This window comes from Lethenteron reissneri, chromosome 11 (assembly GCF_015708825.2).
Source record: "Lethenteron reissneri isolate LAM-NWPU_2019-01 chromosome 11, ASM1570882v1, whole genome shotgun sequence".
Classification (NCBI taxonomy): domain Eukaryota; kingdom Metazoa; phylum Chordata; class Hyperoartia; order Petromyzontiformes; family Petromyzontidae; genus Lethenteron; species Lethenteron reissneri.
In genome coordinates, this window is record NC_083789.1 from 8,160,215 (window position 1) to 8,171,468 (window position 11,254).

Genomic DNA, 11,254 nt, shown 5'->3' on the forward strand with positions numbered 1-11,254 from the left:
GTTTAAGATTGATGTTTGGGAGGAAACAAAAAAATCCTCTTTCAACGTGGTATGAGACGTTTCCCATTGTGTGCCTGCGTTTTCAGCTCTCATCCCACATTGATCATGACCCTGCAAGTCAATGAAAACACAGTAGAATTGTAATGCAGTGGTGATACTACAGTGTCCCAGGTATTATTTTGCACAAGACGTGCTACAGGCAGAGCTGATCCCGCTGTAATCTTGGTAACTGAGGTATTCTGCTGACCTGATTAAAGGACATTAATAATCCCTGACGAGACACTTGATTATGTATATAGTGCGCTACGCATGAACTTTTTCCACGTACACTTAAATGTATTTCAATCCTGTGTCCATTTATAAATGTGACCCCACGTTGGAGTGAATGAGGACCAATTAACCCAATAGAGTGTATTGTATGCACTACACATGATAAAATGACTTGACCACACAAGCACTGTCTGCTTTACCATTACCAATGAATTTATGGTCAGTGTAGTGATGGTACTGCACATTTGTTAGATGTTCAAGCATATATTTAACGAAATTTTTGAACAGATTTGAATGCGTAAAAAAAGTAAGTCCGAATAAATTTGAGTTACTTAAACTTTTAAAAGAGAGCGCTTTGACAAATGTGAAGTTGATGTGAGCCAGACTTGCTCACATTGGCTCAAAATTGGCTGACATGCCTTGCATTGAGCTAAAAAATAAGAAGCCAAATGTTACATTTTTACCCACAAAAAAAAGTGACTTTTGTCATTGCCTTAAATACCGACCCTAAAAATTGTAGACCGATGTTTAGATGGTCTTTGTCACTTTAAACTGAATTTAGATTGGACTCATTTTGAGGAAATGAGATTGAATGAACCGACAATTCTAAATACTGTATTAGGATTTCCATGCGATTCATTCTCTGAAGAGTTGAGGTATTTCTATAAACTGTCATGACCAGTATTGTGTATTCATATTTGAAGGAGGACCGATTGGGTTGCTGTTTTTGAAAACTAACAGTACCCACATTTGTTTTTCCACAAAAAAACTTTGGCTTTTTTACATTGCTGCAATTGCTCTTCACATTTTTAACTTGTAGTTCTTTGCCGATTTTTTTAATGTTTAAAAACTTGGTGGTTAAAGTTCTAGAAATACTTTTGAACGTATGTATTTGATAATATAAAATTGCGGTTTTATGCATGCTGTTAATGTTTTGTGATGTCATTGTGCTCTATTCAGGTGTAACATTACATATCGTGCCCATGTAATTGCATAGTTATATTTAAATTTCAGTGGTTAATGAATTAAATTTATTCAATTGTCTTTGTTGTTTTTTTCCAGCCCAAGCTCTACACAGCTGTGATTGAGGATGTTGTGCAAAATCTAAAAGACATCTTCCTGGATGAGGGAGTGGATGAACATGTTTTGCAAGAACTTAAGCAGGTTTGTTTTAGTACAAGTGTTCCAATATACCTCTATAGTATGAACATAATAGGCATGTAATTATTTCCTCCCGCCTCACTGCATGATTAAAAAAATGCCAGAATTCAGGGCCAGGATTCCATTAAATATTAGATTTTATTGTCTGCTATCTTGTTCATTTATATTGTCTGTTCTATCTTCCATGTAATGTTTCATTCCTTTGTATTACCATTCACATTTGTACTAATGTTCTTGTTTGTGCCATCCGCTTTGGCTTTAGTCATGTGTACATTTTCTTGTTTATTGTATATTATCTGGTACCACTCATTATTTCTGGACATGGGTTTAAAATAAAGCTTTGCATGAAATGTGCATACATGGTAATAAACATTGCATAGTTCATTACATCATGAACATAATCGTTTGTATATAAATAAAAATGTCTAATTCCTAATAGTACACTTTTTTGTTTTTAAGTTCTCATGGTAATGAATATCATAAAGTAATTTACAACTCTAGTCAATCTACTGTTGGATGAAGGCTTCCCCAAGTGATGTCGACCGCAGGCGTTGTTTGACCACACTTCACACTGGTCTGTGAGTTGGTGGAGTTGGAGGGTCAATTTCCCCGACAACTAGTTTAAATATAACCCGCCACGATTATTAGCTATGGCTGCAAATCGAACTTATTTCACCATATTTAAAGTGCATTGTGTTAACTGCTGTGCCACTTTAACCTCTTGGACTTAAAAAAAAAGTATAAACGATGCGACTTGGAAGATGTACAATTGGTAACTCATAAGATCACACTGCATTTTGGGATGAGATTCAGGGGAGGAAGGCCTGTACTTGTCGAAATACATATTTTCATGAACATTGCATGTTAATGGTAAAGGAAACCTTTTGTCTTTCATCACAGCTCTGGGAAAGCAAGTTAATGCAGTCAAAGGCTCTGGAGAGCCTGCAGCATCAGGAGAACTTGATGATCGCCCGTGCACAGCAGCCACATCAGCAGAACAAGAAACCCTCGCCTACAGTGGCTGTAGTTAGGCCACAAACAACTGCAGGTCAACTACCGATGTCATTGTATTTTTCAGACGGTATTTTTTGGTTGTTATTTTTATACAAGAGCACTTTGCAGTAAATATTCATGGAATATGCTGTTGACATGTGTACATGCTTTTGTCTTTTGTAGCTGGTGTGTTGCCAGATCAGAGAAATGTTCAAATGACTACAACTACAGTGGTAAGTGCTGAAAAGTCTTTCAGCAGTCACAATGGAAGATTTGCAGTGAGATAGTTGAAAAAAATGAAAATGCTTTTTCCGTACGTGCTGATATGATGGTACGATTTCGGTGTTAACGTTTTATTTTTGCACCAAAAATGTATTTCCCTTAGAGTACGCCTGTTGCGACAATGACTCTACCGACTGGCGTGATCTCGCCGTTTCAAGTCACTGCTCTTTCCCAAGGTAATACACTACTAGCATTAGCTTTAAAAAATACTCTTATGGTTAAAGTTGCTCTTCAAAGTAAATAACACGCTTTTCAGATTGTGGAAAAATGCCCTATCTCATGGTGTAAATTTTTAAAAAATATAAACCTCAACGATGAGACCATATTTGCTAATGTGCATGTCCTGTTGTACCTTTTTTCCATTGCGATGTTTAGGCATGATTGGTCGAATGCCGGTGGTGGTGAGCCAGGGAGGCCAGCAGATTGTTTCACCGCAGTTTCTGCAGCATATTCAACAGATGCAGCAGTTCCAGCAGGTCCCGCAAATGCAGCAGGTAAGCACAGCATGTGTAAGATGCTGAAGAACAAATGTGACCCAAGGTCTTCGTTCATTTACCAGCTTCGCATTCCTTATTGCCGTACAAATACTGGAGGAAGGGCCTTTGCTGTTCATGCCCCCAGGGTCTCGAATGCTATCGCCAATAAACTGCAACTTAATCACTACCTGTGAGATCTGCAATCAAAACTGCTCTTGAGGAGCTGTACACCCCTAGCTGCCACTGCTATGCAGATTGGCCTGAAATCAAATGCATCGCTCTGGATGACCGCTGCAAAGTATGATCTTGAGTTTTGATTATAGTGTGCGCTGATCTTTAAAGGTGCATTGAAAATTTTTGATACTCCTGTTGTGGAGTGATTCATGCTGCCAGTTATGGCTGCACAATTTGGTCGTACATGTTAGGGAGATCGTTTATTGTTAAATTTGAATCGCAGTTCCTATGATCACTGTTACATTGTTTTTATAGCTTTATTTTGGTGATTTCGAAAACGTATGGTTTAGCCATGTTTGCTTTGAAGTACAGAGTTGGCCTAATAACTTAAATCTAAATTGTCTTATAGTTATTGTTTTACTTGCATCCCACTGGGATTTTTGCACACAGCGTTGATATACGGTGTTTTTTTTCTGGAAAACTTTGCTGTTTTTTCTGGATTTCTCTGTTGCGCGTAGCCACTTAAAGATGTTCTTTGTTAATGTTTTTGTTTGTTACGGTTGCACCGGAATCAAGAGCCGCATGGCTCACAGGGCTATACCTAATAAATGAAACTGAAAAGATAAAGGTGCAGTCCTTGGAATGACTTGTTAACGCCACTGCTGGGGGATGGGCTGCCAGTAGAAGGAGCTCGAGAGCGCGCCCCCTTTTTTTAAAGAGGGTATTTCGGTCTATTCCACACTGACCAGACGTGTTTTGAAGTACCCACATTAATCCCACCACACGTCTGCATATCGACTATTCCATTTATACTACTGGGTGAACGTGACTAGAGGGGAGGAAATATAAGAAGCTTGAATGTTATTTGAACTCTCGCACCAGGAAATTGCATCAAATTGAATACCTCTGTTTAATAAATGAATGTGACACAAATGTGAAAATCAAACCTAAGAGTGGTTTATTGTGATTGCGCTTATTGCCCAAGCACCACAACCTTATGTTTGCAAGTCTAATTGTGTGGGTTTACTATGTGCACAGATCCAGGTTCAGCACGTACCCACCATACAGCAGGTGAGACAAGTTCCAACCATCCAGCAGATGCAGCAGGGACAGCCAGGACAGCCTGGCCAGCTCCAGATCCTGCAACAGCTGCCTTCGGTGTGTGTAAATGTACAAATGCTTGGGCTACACACACACACAGGTTTCATGATTTTCTTACGTTTCCTATACTTGGCACTCTTGTCATTCTTCTTGGTTCTTTCGGTAAAGTCACGTAGAAGGGAAATAATAAAATAATAAAAATACAACATAATAAAATAAAATTCTCATGACGTTTCGGCCACAACGCAAGCAGCCGTCATCAGGTGAAGAACAGGGCTGTCGGAAAGACAGCATCCGAATGAACACGACCAAGCTTGGCAGCGTATATTTAAGCTGGGTTGGAGGAGGAAAGCGCCTTGACAAAGAAATTTACATATCAACAGATGAATTTAGCATATTTATGGAAAATGCAGATATGGGATTGGTGGTGGGGAGGTAGGACTAGCAGTCATCAAGGGAGGAAGTAGGATTAGCAGTAATAGAGGGAGGGAAATTTTAATAGTAAAGCATTTTAATAGTAACTCTTGTCATTGTTTATATGGTTTGTTGTCATAACTTTATGAACTGTCCCTGCTGGACATCTATGAAAAAGAGCTTCATAGCTCCATTGGATTTTTCCAGGATAAATCAAGATTTAGATTCTTAAATAAATGTCACAAAGGATAACTAATGTCATTTTTATTAAACAGACTTATTCAGAATTGCATAAATGTATTTCACTCTGGTTCTCTCAGAAAAATCACGTAGAAAGGAAATAAATTAAATAAATATTTCTACGTGACTTTACCGAAATAACCAAAGAGTAATTCCTGAAGTCACGAAAGCTTCAAATGAAGTTTGAAATGTATTTCAGTTGTGATATTAAAGCAATATATGGGAAAATACGATTTGTTTACACCACATGGCAGCTTATTTTAAACAATGTGCCTTATTTTCAATTCGATAATGGCAAGACAGTACTTTGCCTAACTTTCATGCAATCTGATTTTTTAAAATATTGACTTTTTAAAATGTTTTTATAGGTCTTGCAGCTGCAGCAGGTTTCTCAGGCCCAGACACAAGGTCAGACACCTGTCATACAGCAGCAGTCTCAGCAGCAGCATGCTCAACAACAACAGCAGCAGCAACAACAGCAACAACAGCAGCAGCAAGCAGGGCTGACGCAGTTGCTGCAGCTGCAACATGTCAACCCCCACATGCTGCCGGGGCAAATGCAAAATACCACGTGCCACCCTGGAGTGATCCAACAGCAGATGCCTCAGCAAGTACGAATAATTTTTTTGACTGAAATAGTTTGATAAAAATTGATCCATAAACCCAAGTGTATTGGACACCTTTTATCATTAAAATTATATTGATTGTTTACCTTGTATCCCGGCTCCTCGCCTTCACTGACCAGCGTGGTGACGTTTGGTTAAACAACTCCCACAACCCATGGTGTGGGTAGGCCCTAAATCAGCAGTGGGTTGACCAAGGGCACTTACATTAAATGTTTTAAAAGCATCACATCCTCATGGTCATAGGCAGAGAGTGGTATACTGTATAGGTTTTAATATATATACAATGTATTGTTTGTCGGGATTGAACGAGGGCATAGATTAATCAAGTATGGTTTCTTCAACTCGGGGGTAACATACATCGAATTGTTAATGCTAAATGGTTTTTCGATTTGTACGTAATGGGTTTGAGTGACCGCTCGACCCGTTAAAAGATGAATCGTTACACACCAAGTGATTTGCAGTGATGTGCGTATTTTTAGGTCGTAATATTAATGTTTTTTTTTATTTATCAGGTCATTACTCAGCTGACCTCAACACATCAGAACTTGCCACCCGGCTCTGTGTTGTTGCAGCAGCAGCAGCAGCAGCCGCCTGTGTCGCAGCATCAGTCTGTCATCACGGGGCGTGTTCAGCCTGCTCAGCAGGTATGGCTTGGCATACAATAGTAATACTGTAACAAATATGAGCATGAAATCATTCTTCAAATTGCATTCTTATTGGCAGGGTGTTACTGTAAAATGTATCCATTGCGTGCCATTTTTTTTACAGTTTTGCATCGGCTTTTGTTTTGAGGGTTGATTACATAATTTACGATTAACTTGTCTCTTGAAACTCCCCTGCTGGGGTGTACCTCCTATAGATGCATAGTTTAGTGATGGCAGAGTTAACCCATTTTTTTATGTTATACGAATCATTTAGGCAGGTGTTGCAATTGGACAGGTGAGCAGTGCATCTTCAAGTGCGCAGCCACCTGTAATCATCCAAGTTGATGGTGCTGGAGATACTTCATCAGAGGATGAATATGACGAAGAGGAAGAAGATAAAGACAAGGATGATGACTTGGGCGAGGAGGCGGAGCATGTGGAGGAGGTTTGATGAATTTATTTCAATGTACAATTGATTTTGCTCCATGTCCCATGCCATGGTAACATGCTAAGAAGTAACACTCGTTATTTTTCAGGAACCTTTGAATTCTGAGGATGATGTCAGTGATGAGGAGGGCACGGAGCTTTTTGAAACTGACAATGTGGTCGTGTGTCAGTATGACAAAGTAAGTTGTACATGAAATGCACTGATCATTGGCAGATTGAGCAGTTGTATATTTTAACAAGTCATTTATTTTAAGACGTGTTACTTTTGCAGTATTGCATTAGGGGAAGCTAAATTAGTCTTCAATGGATGTAAAATAATGTCCTAAATTATCTCTTTTTTTTTATTGGGACAGATCCACCGGAGCAAAAACAAATGGAAGTTCCACCTGAAAGATGGCATCATGAACCTCAATGGTAGGGATTTTGTGTTTTCCAGAGCCACCGGTGATGCAGAATGGTAATTGAATTCGTACACGTATTTGATTCTCGCAAGGCTTATATAAATTGCCTCAATGCCAATTCCATGTTCGATGAGCCAACTTGGTAGTCCAATCCCAGGATTCCATTCAGCATTACCTTGTTGTTAAACTGCTTGAAACTGACTGCATGTGCAGTTTTGCAGAGAAGATGGTACCATTTTAGTCATGCAGCTGTGAAATGAGCTTGGATGTCTGTAGGATTAACGGAAGATGGATACATTAATGTGGCACACTAAATGATTTTGTAATATCTTAATTACCAATGTATACTATAGGCTGTTGACATTAGTTGTTAATTTGGTGTTTTTTCCCCGCAAACTGAAAAGGTTTGATTTTTTTTTCCTCCTGAAATTGATGGGATTGTGGTCGTCAATAGGTTTTTTGTAATTGTTAACTTTTTTGAAAGAGCTTAGTGAAAATCATTTATAAATATATTAGCTATTTTAGCATGTGCGTAAATTTTAATCACAAAGATAAGCACAGGCTTTAATTCTGTAGTACTGTTATCCATAAAATATGTAACTATAGCAAATGAGTGATCTTGCATGGTGAGGATGCTAATATTGCTCATCATGAACCCCTTTGGGAAGTTTTCATTTAATCATGTAAATAGTATAACTTGTTCATTTAAGCTGTTAAATGTTTTATATAAATGAGATATTTTACGTAATAGAATATCATTATTTGAATGTTTAATGTTGAATTTATATAAGTTAAACTTTGTTTTAAAAACAGTTAAAATACTGTGTTAGTATTTTACTTGTGTGCATGAAAGTATTTTAAAATCGAGTCAGAAATCATATTATGATATTGCCTTTTTTCTGTACCTACAAGTGCAATTGTGCTGTTTATAAGCAATATATTCCCAAGTGCCTTAGCACTGCTTAAATAAGCAGCCAGATCTTACGTGGCACATGTCAAAAAAATATATTAACAGTTGCAGTTGTTCACATTTTACAGATGGTGTTACATTCGTCTGTTTGGTTGTAGTTCAGTATTTGCATTTTCATTGCTTGCCTGCACTGTTGACCAAGACAGGGTTTGTGTACAGTATATCATGACTCATGGGTGTTGTGTGATTAGTGTGAAAATCCTGATTGACATTATGGCATCACAACTTGCACACACTTGAGAATTTACTGTTTTATGTGGTATGTACTTGATCAGAAACTTGATATATCCTGTCTTTTTCTACAACGGCAATAAATCAAGCAGGCGTCATGAAAATGTTGTGCTTATTAACCTATTGTGTTGAAGACGAACTCTTTCAAAACTCTCACTTTGTAGTGAAGAAATAAGTTGACATCTGATTCCAAAAGCATTGTAGATAATGGTTAATTAAATGGTGTACTTTTTCATTGACCGCTGTTTTATTAGTTGTTACAGGTATACGCTGTAATGATCTGACATAAATATGCAGATGAACTCCTTATTACAGTACAAGTTTGCATGTTTTGGTGTTTCCTAGTGTGATAATTTAATGTTGGATTGTTAATTGTGGCATTTGCAATGCGCTGTTTTAAATGTTGAAATGCAATATGTGCACTGCAGCTTTATGTACCTTCATTTTATGTTGCATTTTGTTGGGTGAAGTGTGAAACGTGAAAGCTGTATGTGGTTTATATAAAATTTGCATTGATGGACAAAGGGGTTGGCAGGCTAAATTTCTTTACAATTTATGAAATTCTTTATGAATAAACATTTACAATTATTCCTATATTCATCGACATCATTGTCTGTTTTGATATTCATTTCTGCTATGTTTTTGTACTTCGTCTCCCGTAAATTAATGTTGGCGTGAATGGTGATGCAGTAAGCGGGGCCTCCAATGTGAACATTTCAGCCTGAGGTTTGACTCCCAACCAAGGCTAACATCAGTTTTCAAGTGAAAACTGAACTGGCCTGTCACCCTTGCCAACTTACACTCATGAGTATGGCGGAAACGTGGTCACACCCCCTGAATTGTTTCAATAATTGCACTTATCCCTTGAATTTAATGCACGTCTGGTGGAAACAAGTCCAAAACTTCAGTTATTGAATGGGTAGAATTAAAAGGACCGTTCAGTAAAATGCCCTTTTCACAATGATGTGCGGTATATTGTGGAATTTTCCCATAAAATGGAATGTCACTCAAAAGTGTCTTTTACATCAACACATTGTAACTCGGGAGTTTTCTCTGCACGTCAGATGATCTTGCATGTGATCCAAGGAGTGAGTGCAGTCATTATGAGGAGATAGCTGAAAGCAAAAGGAGCAGTGTGCTATCAAAAACAATCTGGCTTTATAATTCAAGTCACTGGGGTATTTTGTGTTATTGAGCAGAACGCTTGGGTAAGTTCGGAAACCATTTTGTGCAGTTGGTAAACGGTTTATGTAAAATTAGCTATCCAGAATATATATTCAATGTGTAATGGTAAATAGTGTTACATTTTACAATGTGCGAAGTGTGTTTCGGCGTATGATGTTTTTTCAGTTATGCTCCGTTAAAATTCGGCCCAAATTGTGTTTGTCACTCGGGGAAAAAATGTACACCATAATACATGATCGATAAGGACTTGCGAAACACGTTTAAATACCAAACACGTTCATATTTTAATGATTATTTACAACGGGCAGTTACCAAATGCATGATGTAAATTCTTACGAGGCTCTTCAGAGCTGCATCTCTTCAGTCAACACGAGGTTTGCAAGTGGCATCTTGTCCAAATCCATAAGCGGGGACGCGTCTCCCAGGTGACGAAAGCGATGAATGCGTGGACAGGTATGGAGTGGTGCTGTGCATGGGGGAGGTAAGCGGTTATTTTGCGAGTGGTTCTTTATCCAGGAAAGCCTAAATGAAGTTGAGATTTCGGGAGGTGGGGGGGGGGTCTTTGGAATGTTTGCAGTCGCCTTTCCGTTTTGAGCTAAACTAGGGTTGAGGAATGGACTTAAGTTGTGATTTAACCTTTAAAATGTCAGACTGCACTGCTCCACTGAGCAGTAAATACCAGTTTTCTCCTAAGAAAAAAACCACGTCTTGTATTTTGGTTTATTTTTGACACGAACTAAATTAGGAATGTGCTACAATTTAGGTGGTATATAAACTACGTTGCTTGTTTATAAATTGTATAAAAACGAACTTAAATGTGCAATTATGCACGCAGTTCCAGTAACCAGCGTTGTTTTGTCAGCTTATTTTGTTGACCTTTGGTGTCTAGTAGCGAGTAGCAGCAGCAGTGTCTATGTACTACACACACCACACAGACAAAGTTACCCCAGGTAGCCTCTAGCAGGGCTGTAGGGGCAAGTGCTGTTAGTAACTAGTAGCACCAGCGCTCCACTGCTGGTGAATTAGTGTACTTAACCGACGAGAGTTTTGGAAAAACATGACGGCCTAATGAATTAATGTGCCTGGGTTATATGCAGAGTTGGTGTGCGGCATTCACAATTTTTTCTGATGAGGATAATTGAAGATTTACGTCTTTCCCGGAGATCACTGGATAAATTGTCCGTGGATAAACGGATGACCAGGATGCATTTACTGACGCTGCTTCGGTCATTCTCTTGGACAAAACATTGTAGCGGCCACCAGTGAATGTCATTTGAATCTCCAGATGGTGATTGTGTTTGGAAATAAGAGAGTGAGGTGTGGATTAGAATCCTACGATAATGTCTCTAATTGTATCGTGTTCTGCGGATTGTACGTTGGTACGCCTGAACTTTGGATTTAAAATGTGACCCCTGCAAACACTAGTGGCCACGACATTTACCTACAATTTAAAAATAAAAAAACAGATCCTTGAGTTGAATGACGACATTGATTCGCAAAAGCTTAGCTGGTATTATACAATACCAATTATAGCACATTATGTGGTGATACGGAGTTGGAAGTGGTGCACATATAACCAAAAAGTCACTTCGGCAATAACAGTCGCCTTAAAAAGTCTGTTTTTAAGGCCGTATTTGCC

General features: G+C 38.5%; 1 protein-coding gene across 1 annotated transcript in view; it reads left to right on the forward strand.

The window, feature by feature from the left end:
- LOC133341192 (stonin-2-like) overlaps positions 1–9,026 on the forward strand; it is a 48,464-nt gene extending 39,438 nt beyond the window's left edge. The window contains exons 4-14 of the mRNA XM_061549646.1: positions 1,333–1,434; positions 2,332–2,479; positions 2,608–2,657; positions 2,810–2,882; positions 3,082–3,200; positions 4,395–4,514; positions 5,480–5,722; positions 6,250–6,381; positions 6,656–6,826; positions 6,918–7,007; positions 7,182–9,026. Of these exons, the coding sequence (XP_061405630.1) occupies positions 1,333–1,434; positions 2,332–2,479; positions 2,608–2,657; positions 2,810–2,882; positions 3,082–3,200; positions 4,395–4,514; positions 5,480–5,722; positions 6,250–6,381; positions 6,656–6,826; positions 6,918–7,007; positions 7,182–7,289 (1,356 nt within the window). The 3' untranslated portion in view covers positions 7,290–9,026. The remainder of the gene's footprint in view (positions 1–1,332; positions 1,435–2,331; positions 2,480–2,607; positions 2,658–2,809; positions 2,883–3,081; positions 3,201–4,394; positions 4,515–5,479; positions 5,723–6,249; positions 6,382–6,655; positions 6,827–6,917; positions 7,008–7,181) is intronic.
- Positions 9,027–11,254: the final 2,228 nt, after the last annotated feature.